A 15753-nucleotide genomic window follows, 5' to 3' on the forward strand; every position below is an offset into this window, starting at 1 on the left:
GCACGCCATCTTAATTCCCGAGCAACAGGGGTGAAAGGGCAGCGTTTCTCCTCGCCAAGCCGGGGCACTTCCCCCTCCTGCCAGGGGAGGGGCGCTCTGCGCGGAGTCTCACCTCACACCAGTCCCTCCACTCCCCGGTTCCCCCTCCCACTCCCCGGTTCCCCCTCCCATCCCCTACTCACGACTAAGTTCTGCACAGTTGTCTTGTGGAAAGATCAACAAACTCCGAGAGAAATGCCGGGAGCAGCACCAACCACTATTCGGGCCTTGGCTCGTCCTCAGTAAGGCTGTTGTTGACCTGCAAAAATTCATCTGCAGTCCATGTTCATGAAGGCGTGCAAGCTTTGATCCTAAACCCATGGGCCCACAGCGATGCAGTCTCAGTGCAGACTGTGCATCCAATGGAGAGCCCACAAATGCTACAATTGGATGTACCAGTAGTAAAAGTAAAAGCGCAACCACTTGATTGCTGGTATAGGCAATTCTTTCTGCTGCTCTTTATGGCTGTGCATCGGTAAGCATGCACAAACTGTTTCACATCACCTGGTTGGAGTCTGTGGCCTGAGAAATGTCAGGATCAGACAAAAGTTAAACACGGAACACTACAACAGGCCCTTCAGCCCATTATGTCTGTGCCAGCCATGATGCTAATCTAAACTAATCCCATCTGTCTGCACATGGTCTATATCCCTCCATTACCTGCTTGTTCATGTGCCTGCCTCAATGACTCTTAAACGTTGCTGTCATATCTACCTCCTCCCCTAGCAGTGCCTTCCAGGCATATGTCACTCTGTGTAAATAAACTTGCCTTGAAAATCTCCCTTAAACTTTGTCCCTCTCACCTTAAACCTGTGTCCTCAAGCATTTGATATTTCCATTCTATGAAAAAGACCCTTGACTATCTACCCAATTTATGCCTCTCATAATTTTATATACTTCTATGAGATTGCTCCTCAGCCTTTAATGCTCCAGAGAAAACAATTCAAATTCGTCCAACCTCTCTTTGTAGCTAATACAATGCAAAACAGACAACATCCTGATAAACCTCTTCTGCATCCTCTCCAAAGCCTCCACATCTTTCCTATAGTGAGGCAACCAGAACAGCACACAATACTGCAACTATGGCTTAACCAAACTTATACAGTTGCAACATGACTTCCCAACTTTTATACTTACTACCCTAACTGATGAAGGCAAACTGCTGTATATCTTCTTTACCGCCCTGTCCAATGGTGTTGCCACTTTCAGGAAGTTATGGACTTGCACCCTAAGATTCCTCTGCACATCAATGCCCCTAAGTGTTCTGCCATTTACTGTATACTTTCCTCTTGCATTTGACCTCCAAAAAGGAATCACCTCACACGTGTCTGGATTAAACTCCATCTGCCATTTCTATGTCCTGCTATATCCTTTGACAACCTTCCTTGTCAACAGCTCCACCAATTTTTATGTCATCTGCAAATTTACTAATCTGACCATCTACATTTTCATCCAAATCATTAATATATATTACAAACAACAGAGGTTGTAGGCACCATTGGTCACAGACCTCCAGTCAGAAAAACACACCTCTCCTACTACTCTGTCTTCCATGACCAAGCCAGTTTTGGAGCTAATTTACCAACTCACTGTGGATTCCATGTGACTTAATCTTCTGGACCACCCCACCGTGAGGGACCTTGTCAAATGCTGTACCAAAGTCCATGTAGACAACACCCACTGCCCTATCCTCATCAATCAGCTTCATCACTTCCTCAATAAACTGAATCAAATTTTTGAGACAGGAGCTCCCCTGCACAAAGCCATGTTGACTATCCCTAGTAAGTCCACGCTTTTCCAAATGAAAATAAATCCTGTTCCTAAGAATCTCCTCCAATAATTTCCCTACCACTGATATAAGGCTCACTGGCTTATAATGTCCTGGTTTGTCCCTGTTGCCCTGCTTAAACAAAGGAAATCATTGCTTATTCTCCAGTCTTCTGACACCTCGCCCATGGCTAAAGTGGATACAAAGATCTCTGTCAAGGCCCCAGCAATCTCCTCCCTTGTTTCCCTCAATATCGTGGGATAGACCTGGGACCTACTCTTGCTAATATTTTCCAAAATACCCAACACCTCCACCTTCTTAATATCAACATGACCTAGAATAGCAACATACCCCTCCCTGATCTCACCACCATCCATGTCCTTCTCCTTGATGAATACAATGCAAAGTATTCATTAACGACCTAACCCACTTCTCTGGCTCCACACATATATTCCCTCCTTTGTCTTTGAGTGGACCTACCATTTCCCTAACTGCCCTTCTGCTCCTAATATATGAATAAAATGCCTTGAGATTTTCCTTAATCCTACTTGCAAAGGACATTTAATGGTCCATTTTAGCCCTCTGAGTTTCTTGTTTAAATTCTTTTCTACTTCCTGTATATTCCTCAAGGGCCTTGTCTGATTTCAGCTTCCTAAAGCATTCATGTGCTTCCTTATTATCTTTGAACTAAACTTAAAAGCAATATCTCTTATCATCCAAGTTTCCCAAACCTTGCCATCCTTATCTTTCTTCCTCACAGGAACATTGCAGTCCTGAACTTTAATCAACTGACTATAAAAGTCATGTCAGGAGTGGATTTGCCCTCAAACAACCACTCCTACATTCTTCTCTTCCTATTACTGATGCAGTTAGCCTTCTCCCAATTTAGCACTTTCACCCAAGGTTCGGTGTTATCCTTATCTATAACTATGTTAACAGGTATGGAATTATGGTCACTGTTCCCAAAATGCTCCACCACTTAAACACCTGGCCAGGCTCATTTCCCAATATAAGGTCTAATACAGCCCTATCCCTAGATGGACAATCTATACATTGTTTCAAGAAACCCTCCTGAATGCACCTAACATATTCTGTCCCATCTAAGCCCCTGGTACTAAGGGAGACCTAGTTAATACTGAGGAAGTTAAAATCAATCACTACAATAACCCTGTTGTTTTCACATCCTTCCATGATGGAACTGCATATCTGTTCCTCTAGCTTCCATTTGATAATGGGAAGAATACAGTATAACCTCATCATTGTGATTGTACCCTTTTTTATTCCTGAATTTTACCCATATGGCCTCACTGGATGAGCTCTCCAGGATGTCTCCTCTTAGTGCACCTGTGACATTATCCCTAAACAGTAAGGGAGCCCCTCCAGTTTAGATGCAACCCATCCTTCTTGTACAGGTTCCCCCTGCCGTGGAAGAGATCCCAATGATCCAGATATCTGAAACCCTCCCTCCTACACCAACTCTTCAGACACACATTCAACTGTGCAATCTTCCTATTTCTGGCCTCACTAGCATGTGGCACAGGGAGTAATCCTGAGATTACAACGCTAGAGGTCCTTTTAACTTTCTACCCAACTCCCAAAATTCTCTATACAGGACCTCATCTCACTTCTTGCCTGTGTTGTTAATACAAAGATGGACCACAACCTCTGGTAAGGAGGCAAACCACCACAATGGAATCCTGCTCGTGGCCACAGAAACGCCTATCTGTGCCCCTCATTATAGAGTCCAATAAACGTAGACTTTGAACCCTTTGCATACACAGTAAGCAGTTTAATTCCCATTTGAAGCTTCCATGAAGATTTGTTTGGCAGTATGGATTCAGTATTACCAGTTTTATATGGTTATGATCAGTATGTGTACTGTTCAAGATTTGAACTGTTGAGGCGAGATATCATAATACGCTCAACTGAATTGGAACCAGAAGGAGCAGAAATGTTTGTCCTTACCCCACAATAAATGGAAATGGCCCACATGTTCTCCCACTTCTATCACCTGGGCACTCATTGATAACCTTGGTTTCAATCATCCTCTGATTGCTTCAATCATTGCTACTGTCCTGTCCTGACTCTCTTCCCAACAACCATTGCTATCATCTTCCTTTCAAGGCTGATTTTCTAAATCACAATTCTTGGTGAGCATCCTCTTTTAAGAAGCATAATCTCTGAAATAAGTCTAATGGCTCCTGCTCATGCATCATTCCAAATTCTCCTGTGTCTCACTTCATCTATTTATCACTGAACTTCCTTCTCCACAGAACAAAAACCCAGGCTGTTGCTTGGACGCAATTTAATGACTGATTTGTCCTCCTTCAGACACATCCAGTGGAGAAATAAAGATGCAAGTAATTCGCTTAAAAACAGTGTTCTCATGCTTTTATCACGGAAGTGAATTGAGAGTTTCCTGAGAAGGGGTCTATTCCTAATTTCTGCTAAGTGCTATATGTGCCACATTATATTTAGCATTTATAGTTTGTGCTGAATCCTGTGGCCAACTCCTACTTGCAAAGCCTTAGTTCATCTGTGCTGGAAAGTATCATCATTCTTTGCTAGGTATTAATGGAGAAAAAATTGGATTGTTTCTGATATGTACCTGAATGTTCTGTATTCCTGTTACTGTAGATTACAACAGGATATTGACAGAATGCAGACCTGAGCTGAGAAGTGGCAGATGGAGTTCAACCCGGATAAGTATGAAGTGATACACTTCGGAAGATCGAATTTGAAGGCAGAATACAAGGTTAATGGCAGGACTCTTAGCAGTGTGAAGGAACAGAGGGATCTCAGGGTCCACGTCCATAGATCCCTCAAGGTTGCCGCACAGGTCGATGGGGTTGTTAAGAAGGCGTATGTGTGTTGGCCTTCATTAGTTGGGGTATTGAGTTCAAGAGCCACAAGGTGATGTGGCAGCTCTATAGAACTCAGGTTAGACCACACTTGGAGTATTGTGTTCAGTTCTGGTTGCCTCATTATAGAAAGGATGTGGAAGCTTTAGAGAGGGTGCAGAGGAGATTTACCATGATGTTGCCTGGATTGGAGAGCATATCTTATGAGGATAGGTTGAGTGAACTAGGGCTTTTCTCTTTGGAGAGAAGGAGGATGAGAGGTGATTTGGTAGAGGTGTACAAGATGATGAGGCGTAGATCGAGTGGACAGTCAGAGACTTTTTCCCAGGGTGAAAATGGCTGACATGAGAGGACATAATTTTAAGGTGATTGGAGGAAGGTATAAGGGGGATGTCAGGAGTAAATTTTTTACACAGAGTGGTGGGTGATGGAACACACTGCCAGCAGAGGTTGTGGGGGCAGATACATTAGGGACATTTAAGAGACGCTGAGATAGACACATGAATGATAGAGAAATGGGAGGCTATGTGGGAGGGAAGGGTTAGATAGATCTTAGAGCAGGATAAAATGTCGGCACAACATTGTGGGCTGAAGGGCCTGTACTGTGCTGTAATGTTCTATGTTCCTCTCATTGATATCACTGGCGTTCTCCAATAAGCATTCTTCCTGTTTTGGAACAAAAAGATCTTTTGTTCTGTGACCCTGCCATAGGCCTTTAGATTGTAATTTGGTTATGGTTAGACCAAAAAAGCAGGAAGGGATGATGGGCAAATTTCCAAACCACAAAAAATGAACCTGTGTCCAGGCCAAGTGGAAGAAATGAGTGCTACTTTGAAATCATGGCAGTAACATCAGCAATGCTTATATTGACATTCATTAATCTGGTTTTATGTTACACCATCACCAGCCTTATGTTTATAAGATTTGAATAGCCATTCCATCATATGCAAACATTAATCTAATGATGGATTAAGGATTACATTATGTAGGAAATAATAGGAGGTTTATAAGGAATGATTTGTCCAAAACTGACATTAGTGGCTACAGAGCATATTTAGTTCTTCCAGTCATATAGCTGAATTCACACTTTAATGAAAGACCCAATCATTTACATGCAATCAAGGCATTTTCAGCAAATACATGATGCACTGGGGAGAAAACAACAGGAGAAAATGTTGATTTATCTACAGCAACCGATTTCAAATAGCTGTAATTAAAGAGGCAAAGTTAAGTCAGAAATAATGGCTGTCTTCAGATCTTTTGTCTTGGAGGGGGAGGAGTATGGGGTTGGGGGGAGTGGGGGAGTTGGGGGGGTGGTGGGAGGAGGTGGGCAGAGGAACTTTGGCAAAAGAAGGTGAGAGAAGGTTTCCAATTAATGAAGTTACTTTTAGCAATGCTCTTGCAGAATGTTTAAAAGTATTAGTTCCCAGAATAGAGATAGTTAGAAAAGTGCAGGAATCTCACTTATAATTGGAACATGGAAGCAATGAACAAAAAAAATTACTAAAGTCATTGGGTTCATATTTTGGTTTCCATTAAAGGAAGTTTTAATATTACTTCATTGAAGTTTGGAGCAACATCTAAGTGAGAGAATGTAAATCATGGTATGTAAAACCAGATAGAAGGGGAATTAGATTGATATCAGTAGCCTTCTTTGTCCCTGCAATTCTATTTTCCTGGGCAATTGTTGATCACCTGAGCTCAGCACAGACATGCTATTTTGTGTTACCAGCAGGGGTGCCAAACTTTGTGGAAGAGCGCAGCAGTTTAACCCCATCGCGTCCTGGGCTCTCACAGGCAGTAAGAAGTTAGAAAGTTACCTGTGGGCACTAGCAGTTCCAGCAGCAAAAATTCAGCAAGTTAGCAGTGCAGGTTCTTTAAAACCAGCCTGCTATTATGAGTCCACAATCTCCAGAAACTACTTAAGTTCTCAGTTAAAAAGAGTTTCTAGTTATTTAGCACCTTTCACAATTATCTGCCTATCCTAAAGCACTTTATGGCCAATAAAGTAATTTTGAAGAGTTGCAATGTGGGGAAACAGCAGCTAATTTATCACCCAGTTAGCTTTCACAACAGAAATGTGATAGTAATCAGATAATTGTTAGTAGTAATGTTGGTTGAGTGATAATTATTAGTCAAGGCACTGGGTTACCATCAGTGCAAAACTCCATCACTACAGCATTGGAATCTAGATATTTATTCTTACATCTCTGGAGTGAGACACAACAAAACAGGTGTCAGAGCAAATAGTTTACCCATCCCTGACCTTGAACAGCATTCAACTAATGTTGGTGGAATTTCGTTTCAAAGAAGAAACTGTGTCAGTGAGGCAATATCCACTTGGGGCTCCTTTCCCAAAAGACAACTTTCAGCCTACTGTCAATCAACTAACTGACATATAAGATAAGTTTTGGTAGAAAACATACCAATAGAGCTCATGATTTTATATTACATTCCTTTTTAACTTTTGTTCAATGTTCTAAAATGGGACTAAAAAGGAGAGCAAGATTTATTCAAGCACAGATTGCCAGCCTTTCAACCGAATGTGTTAAACATTTTTACTTCCTGTGGGTGGGCTGGATTTGCTTGACAGTTTGTACCTCCCTGTGACATAAGACTAGTTCAGACCACGCCCATATTATTAACAGGGGAGCTCAGGTTGGCTTTTGTTATATTTGCAGTACAGATGTACTCTCTATTATGGAAACATGGTGAGTGTGTGGCAGTGAAACAAAAGAAGCAAATGAAATTCAAACCACTAGAAGCTGTATTTTGCCAGCAGGTTAGGAACTTCATGATTCTCTACCTCTGTGATATATGTATTAATGTAAATGTATTAATTTTGAAAACTTTGCACATTTGGTAAGGCAAACAAAGTGGCATGTTTGCTTAGTACAATAATTTGAAAATTGAGGTTACAGCCGTGTGGAACGAAGACAAAGTTGAGCCATGGCAACAATCTGTGACTCATGTAGGCAGCACCTGAAGGATTTTATGGAAATGATAGCGAGGGCTGCAGAAGACCTCCTGGACAAAATAAAGGAGTTCTTCAAGAAAATACAGTGCTGTTCCTGCCTGAAGCGGAAAAGAACTGAGTCAGACCATCTTTATAAGCCGGTTCTACGACAACATGAAAAAGAGGCTGCTCAGGAGTTTCTACAGCACATTGAGGAAGGTAAACTTGAAACCAATTATCTGGCAACCTTTCTTTTAAATTAATTACATTTGCTTTACAATAGGTTTGATTTTCTACTTTAAATTTGTGCTAGCTAGGCATTGAGGCCTAATTCCCAACAGGGATTTCTAAAATATTTTTATGCTTTGCGGAAACATTGTAGAATTCTCCAGATAGTTTTACTATTTCATGCTTTGTTTTTCCAGTGTAATTACTGTGCATAATTATGAGGGATTTTAAATATTCAATTTGTTCAATTTAATAAATTTTGACTATCAATGTAGTTTCAACATGATATGCATTAATGTTATCTTTGTACAAGAAATTATTATCTTGAAGTCACTTTAAATGGAAGAAAAGTCTTGATATTAACCTATAGAAAATTGCCTTTTAGTGTGGCTTCAGATATAAATAATTTCTTAGGTCATATTTATTAACTAAGTCGTACATTAATTGTCTTTGGCCAAGGTTAAGTTATTCATCCAGGAGAAGGATTCTTGTATTTTTGTGAATTATGAGATCATGGATCGAAGTCCTACTCTTTAACCACATTTGGCAGTCCTAATGCAGGGTTTCGACCCAAAATGTCAACAATTCCTTTACCCCCACAGATGCGGCTTGACCCGCTGAGTTCTTCTGTAGTGTTTTGTTCCAGATTCCAGCTTCTGCATTCTCTTGTGTGTCCATAGAGAAGATCAATGTCAAAACACCACAAGAGCCTGAAGGTGATCAACAACTCCTGAATCTGGATCCCTTCCTAATTGTAGGACATTTATTAATAAAATGTTCTATGTTCTAAAAATTTAGAAGAAATGCTACATTATTCCAATACATTGAATTTAGACCTAGTTTAGAAATCACAAGGTTCATTTATTAGTCTTTAAGAGTCACTAGAAAAATATTGTGAAGAAGAACAATATGCCTCTTCTGACTGCTTTTGTTGAAAAGGTTGGTACTGAATCATGAAATCCCTTTGAAGGTGAAAAGAAGAGATAAGTCACTAGAGGCTGTGTTCTGTATTTAGTGGACCTGACAATCTTTTTTAGTTAATTATAGTGAACGTAAGAATAAAATTAATGCCCCCTCCTATCACATTTATTTTGCACTTTAAATTTAGTACTGCTCCTTTAATTTAATATTGCTCTGAAAATGTTTGGCAAGTTTAGAAACTGGGGAACATTCTCCTCAAGAAAACTGTATTGGGTAGAATCATGCTCATAAAGGAAGAATAATACTTTGATAAAACAGCGATCATGGTGTTTTCACAAAAACATTAATCGTTTGGACATTTATAACTCAAGGCACCATTTCAATCTCCATGATTCATGTGCAAAGTAATCAGATTGGTTATCTGTTTGTCCCTGCAGCTTCGGAAAATAAAGTGATCGACATGGAAAGCTTGAAGGCCTTGCAGACACTAGCTGCTTCTGAAAATCCAAGTCTACAGCAATCAGCTGCTCTCTACTATTTACATATCAGCGAACAGTGTGAGTATGGTATTCAGAAAAAAAAATAGAGATATCCTACAGGAGTTTACTCAAAATGTTGCAATAATTGCATTTTAGGCCCAGATAGTTAGCAATAGTCTTAGATCAACACAAATTGAAGTGTAACATTTGCATTCAATTTTCTGAGCTATGATTTGACTATGGAACACACAAAGTGGAAGACACGGCATCAATAAGGATAGGCTTAGTGGGATTAACATTGGAGCTGGTTTTGTGATCAAAAAGACCAAAATGATTGCCACCTCATTAAAGCACACAAGAGAAAGACCTTTTTTACACAGTTCACACGTTGTAAAGCTCATCTGATTTTCGTGGAGGCTAAACGTCATTGCTGTTGGATGAGATTTGATGGCCCTTATATGTCCTGCAGAGAAGGGGACTAGAAGTTCTAGAAATTCAATCATGGTCCTTCATGTGTATGATGTGCTTATGCAGATAAACTTTGAGGCATATTTGATATCATTCTTTCAATTTAACTAATGCAAACATCCAGAAGGAGGAGGCCTTCTCCCTACTTGGAGCATAGCCAAGCAGAGGGGCAGTTAAGCTCACACCTTTTTAGTGCCAAGATTGTCTTTTATGAAGGCAAATTCCACTTTCTCTCTTCTTTTTGCCTGGGGACCCTGGTCAGCAATATCCTGGGATTTCCTACCTTTGATCGCTGATATTCCATTGGCTGTCGGAGGCACATGATGCTTATGCCCATAATTCCCAACTATAATTTGTGCCAAAATGGGCCCAATAGCTCAAAGAGCAGTTCTGTTTTTGGAACTGCTGTTTTAAAAGCCCCGCCATGATGACTGTCTTTGTGCTTACTATGTGTTTTGTGTGATTACTTGAACAAAGCCAGGGATTTGTGATTCTAATGAAGCATTGCATGTCATGTGTTTAAAATATTTGTCCCACTTGGTCTCTTGTGGGCTTCTTGCACAATGACTATTCAAGGCATATTTTCCCACTTTGAAGTATTTCTGTATTGCTCTCACAACTTCAAGCATCCAGTGAGCAGTCCAAATGATAAGTTTCCATGCTGTAAATATATGTAATTCAGTATAAAAACTGAAGATTATGGTTCTAATATTCTATAATCTGGTACAAGGCAAATAGAAATGCTATGGAAACAGTATTTAAGGCTAAAAATGTCTGCTTGTGCCATTTTCCATTTCTCCTACTGGTGTCACTGTGGGAGAATGGGAGATGTTTCAGAATTTATCAAACCCCAAGAAACCATGCCCCTTATACAGAGCCAAGTAGTGAAAGAGCACTGGGTAGCAAATTATTGCCGTGCTCTTGCATTCTTACTAGCAGCACTGTATATACCTCTACCAGCCAAAGAATGGTTAAAGGATCCAGAGGATAGAATTATAAAAGAGTTTTAAAAAAAAGTATATAATCAATTAACCAGCCATAACAGAGATACAAACGGAAAGTTAAAAAAGCTGCAAACAGCTGATTCCTTAGATTAAGCACTTCTGACGAACTGTCAGATCTGAAACGGGTACTGAAGGAACTGTGCACAGAAATTGTGGCCTATTTATGGCTCTTCTTTTTCTTCTTCAGCAGTCCCCCAGTTTCAATGATGGCTTGCCTCTATTCCATTTCAATGGGTTCTGAAATGGCTGGAGGTCAATGTGGGATCTGTAGAATCTGCCAAAAGATGCTGAGCAGGACAGGCAAGTGAGTAGTTTGGGAGGTGAGGTCTTCCTTCTACTGCTTTTTGCCAGGCTACTGCATGGTCCCAATGAAGAGACTCAAGGTCCTCAGTGCCATCCCTGATAATCCTTCATTTTGAGTGGTCATGGGCCAGGAATTCCTACAAGCTGGTGAAGATGTTACACATTTTCAAGGAAGCTTTGCAACTCAGATTAGTGCAATCTCTCTGTGAAAAAGGAGTTAGGATGAGATAGGGAATTATGTGAGTGGAGTGTGGAGGAATTCATATTCAGCTGCTTTTGATAAACCTGCTATATAATACCTTCAGCACATTGTACTTTGCGAACAAAATTTGTTTCTATTGAAGTCAAGGGTACGGAATTGTGGAATTAGTCATGACTACTACAGAATAAAAGCTAATGGGTTGTAAAAAAAATCACTAATGTCCTGCAGGGGAGAAAATCTGCCATCCTTACCTGATCCGGCCTATATGTAACTCCAGACCAACTAGTGCAGCTGAATTTCAGATGGTCTAGCAAGGGCAATTAATGATAGTCAATATATGTTGGTGTTGCCAGTGATGCCCAGATCCTGAATAATAAGTTAATAATAAAATTGCTAGGAAGAAGGTGAAATCTGTCCAGATTTTATGTGTTGAGTAATGTTTACAAATAATCTTTATTAATTAATTGTTTCTTTTTACTAGTGAAGAGTGAGTTGCCTGAAGAATACTTGGAACCATATCATAACTTGTTACAATCCAATGATTTGGACGTGCAAAGGAAGGCATCTCTATCACTGGTCAATCTCTTAGTAGAGGGTAATGGTGAGTAAGCCAATGGAGGGAAAATATGTTTGTGCCTGTTCAAACTGCAATATATATGCTTCTCAATTGATCTTGACGGTTTTAAAAGCATTGGATGGAAGTATTAGCAAGTTCTGCAATTTATTCTTGAAAGGAGTCTAGGGTGCAAAAGAAAGCCAGAAAAGAATTTTTCCACAAAAATCAATTGCAGAGGTTGACTGCAGGGGCAATGGAACATATGACCCATGAAAGGCAATACAGAGGAGGTTTCACTGTATCTCAGTGCATGTGACAATAATAAACCAATTATCAAAGAGAAGTAATATAAGTTATTGTCACTATAGTAGATGTCATTAGTGCTAACCTAGCATTGAAGAATTTAATCTTTGATCTCCTTTACCTCTTTTCCCTAACCCTCATTTTATTCTGACTATCTTTCAATCCATAGGACATGCCTGCTTCATAAGCATTTAGCAGTGGGCAAACACAATGGGCAAAATTGATTTAATACATATCTTACCAATTTTAGACATACAGAATAAGATATTTAAGAAAAGAATGAAGCCATTCAGCCCATCACATCCGTGCAGGTTTAAAAAGATTAGCACACTTATCTCACCTTCCGGCACTAGGTCCATGGCACAGGTTGAACTCCATATCCAAGTATTTCTTAAATTTGATGGGGGTTTTTGCCTTTACCAGGTGGTGTTCCTCACCCTGCCACCCACCAGCCTCCTAACTGCTGGCATGTTTGGGTCTCCTGAGTGAATCCTGAAGCCCCGATCTTGCCGGCTGAGTTTTGCCAGTGAATTCCTGACTATACTCCAGTGCTGGACTCCACTGAAGTTCAGCAGCAGAGTAGGAACTTGCTGAATTCTCCATGTGTTTATGCTGGGAAGAAAGGAGAACTATGTTTTTACTTAAATTATTTATGATGACTTTAAATGTTTTAATTATTTATGAGTGTTCTAAATGTCCTAATTTTTTTTTTAGTTTAGAGCCATAGAGCACGGATACAGGCCCATTGGTCCAACCAGTCCATGCTGACCATGGTGCCCACCCAGCCAGTCCCAATTTCCTGTGTTCAGCCCATGTCCCTCTAAACCCCTCCCCTCCAAGTACCTATCCAAGTGCTGCTTAAATGTTACAATTGTACCTGCCCCAACCACTTCCTCTGGCAGCTCATTCCATATACTCACCACCCTCTGCGTGATAAAGTTGCCCCTCAGGTCCCTTTTAAATCTTTCCCCTCTCACCCTAAATCTATCCCCCTAGTTAGACTTCCCTACCCTGGGGAAAAGACTGTTACCATCCACCTTATCTATGCCTCTCATAATTTTAAACACCTCTATAAGCTTTCCCCTCATTCTCCTACATTCCAAGGAATAAAGACCTAGCCTGGTCAACCTCACCCTATAACTCAGGGCCTCTAGTCCTGGCAACATCCTCATAAATCCTCTCTGTTCTCTTTCCAGTTTAACCACGTCTTTTCTATAACAGGGTGACCAAAACTGTACACAGTACTCCAAGTGCGGCCTCACCAATGACTTATACAAGAACATAATGTTCCAACTCCTATACTCTCTGCCCTGACTAATGAAGGCCAGCGTGGTAAACATCTTTCTCACCATCCTGTCTACCTGTGATGCCGCTTTCAACAAAACATGCACTTGTACTCCTAGGTGCCTCTGTTCCATTAAACTCCTTAGTGCCTTACCATTCATAGTATAAGTCCTATGCTGGTTGGACTTTCCAATATACATCACCTCACACTTCTCTATATTGAAATCCATTTGCCACTCCTTGGTCCACTTCCCTTACTGATCAAGATCCCCCTGTAGTCTACAATAACCTTCTTCACTATCAACAACACCTCCTAATACTTCTCTTCCTTAACAAAACACCAACATCATCCCCCTCTTTTGTGAAGACAGCTGCAAAGTATTAATTTAGAACCTTGCCCACATCCTCTGCTTCCATGTACAGAATACGCTTTATTACAGTATTTTTATTATTTTGTTATATATTGTTATTATATATGTTTATACAAGAACATAATGTTTATAATATATAAAATATATATATGAAATATATGTTATAGTGGTCCTTCAGAAGCCCTATTCTTAGTTATTTTCTTGCTCTTCATGTACTCATAAAACATATTTCTTTGATTTAATTGTTAATATTCTTTCATATCCTCTCATTGCCATCCTAATTTTCCTTTTAATTTCACCCCTACATTTTTTATACTCTCATGTATTATTGAGCTTTTGATGTCTGACATAAGCTTCCTATTTTTGCTTTATATTACTCACTGGGCACCTTGTCACCCAGGCAGCTATAGTCTTGACAGTCCTACCATTGTTTTTAGTGAAAATAAGAATCTCCTTGACTGCTTCCCACTGCTCTGATAATGACTTACCTTTATGTAACTGTTTCCAGTCTGCTTTCACTAAGTCTCTTCTTAATGCATTAGCATTACTTCATTACAGAACATCTACTACTATTTTGCCTTCGTCCTTTTCCATAATTGTGTTAAATCTAACAGAATTATGATCACAACCACAGCGTGTTCTCACACTGGTACTCCTTCCACCAGCTCAGCCTCATTCCTGAATACCAAATCCAGTATTAGACACCCTTCTTGTTGGACTTCCTACATACTGGCTATAACACTTTCCCTGAATGCAGTTTAGGAATTCTGTGCCCCTTATATCTTTCATACTAATTGTATTCCTTTTAATAATAGGAAAATTAATATCTCCCCTCATTTTTTTGCCTACAAGTTTGCTCTCTCATATGGAGTGTTGAGCTGCCTGTAGTATACTCCCGGCACTTTTGTTTTTTAGTTCAATGCATGAAGATCACTTGATGATTTTTCTAACATTTTGTCCTTTCTCACAGCAGCACTTGTTTCCTTAGGCAATATTTCCAACCCTCCCATTCTTTTTAATACCCCCTCTTATCTTGTATGAAAACAGGAGTTCGAAGGCATCTGTATGCTTGAGAAATGCAACCAGTATGAAGCTTTCTAAGAGTATTCCTGAGTAAAGATCTCTGCTGTTTAATCTGCAGCACCTACCATGATTGATAAAGACAAATGGGGCAGCACGGTAGTATAGCGGTTAGCGTAATGCTATTACAGCGCCAGTGACCCGGGTTCAGTTCTGGCTGCTGTCTGTTAGGAGTTTGTACGTTCTCCCCGTGTCTGCATGGGTTTCCTCTGGGTGCTCCGGTTTCCTCCCACATTCCGAAGACGTACGGGTTAGGAGCTGCGGGCTTGCTATGTTGGCGCCGGAAGCGTGGCGACACTTGTGGGCTGCCCACAGAACACTCTACGCAAAAGATGCTTTTCACTGTGTGTTTCGATGTACATGTGACTAATAAAGATATCTTAAAACATATAACCAACAGCATTAAGCTGGAGACACAGGAGACTGCAGAGAATGGAATCTGGAGCAAAATACAAACTGCTGTGGGAGCTCAGCGGGTCAAGTAGCATCTGTGGGTGGAAATGTTGTCAACGTTTCGGGTCAAGACCCTGCAACAGCAGAACATTAAGCTACCATTTCGGTCCCTTTAAGCTATGTTTCAGTTATTGCTAAAAAGTATTAAACTTCCACATATCTATTTGTGCCCTCAGCTTATCTGCCTTAACTGCAAAATCCTTATCTTTGGCTTTATAATGTTAAACACAGTTTGATTCCTTTTTATTCTGTTTTCAAATGTGGTTTTCTCTGCTTTGCAAACTCTTTGTTACTTGAATCCCAGCTGCTTTCCATTCCTTGCCAAGCTATTTAAAACCTTCCCAAAAGTCCCAGGAAGCTCCTATCCAATCCACCTCACCCTCCCTAAGCCACAAGGATATTAGTCCCAGGCTGGTAAATGTGCAGCTCATTTGACCTGCAAACAGGTCCCACCTTTTCCAGAACTGGTCCTAATGT

The 15753-nt window shown here is 40.4% G+C and overlaps 1 protein-coding gene across 2 annotated transcripts in view; it reads left to right on the forward strand.

Moving 5' to 3' along the window:
* Window positions 1-7321: 7321 nt before the first annotated feature.
* Window positions 7322-15753, forward strand: part of LOC127575229 (uncharacterized) — a 36148-nt gene continuing 27716 nt past the window's right edge. Inside the window, exons 1-4 of one of the 2 annotated variants that reach the window (XM_052024941.1) lie at window positions 7322-7450; window positions 7590-7843; window positions 9211-9330; window positions 11711-11830. In XM_052024941.1, coding sequence (XP_051880901.1) covers window positions 7618-7843; window positions 9211-9330; window positions 11711-11830 — 466 coding nt within the window. In that variant the 5' untranslated portion in view covers window positions 7322-7450; window positions 7590-7617. Of the gene's footprint in view, window positions 7451-7582; window positions 7844-9210; window positions 9331-11710; window positions 11831-15753 lie in introns of both variants that reach the window. The other variant, XM_052024940.1, reaches the window with a different exon arrangement.

Source organism: Pristis pectinata, chromosome 10 (assembly GCF_009764475.1).
Source record: "Pristis pectinata isolate sPriPec2 chromosome 10, sPriPec2.1.pri, whole genome shotgun sequence".
Classification (NCBI taxonomy): domain Eukaryota; kingdom Metazoa; phylum Chordata; class Chondrichthyes; order Rhinopristiformes; family Pristidae; genus Pristis; species Pristis pectinata.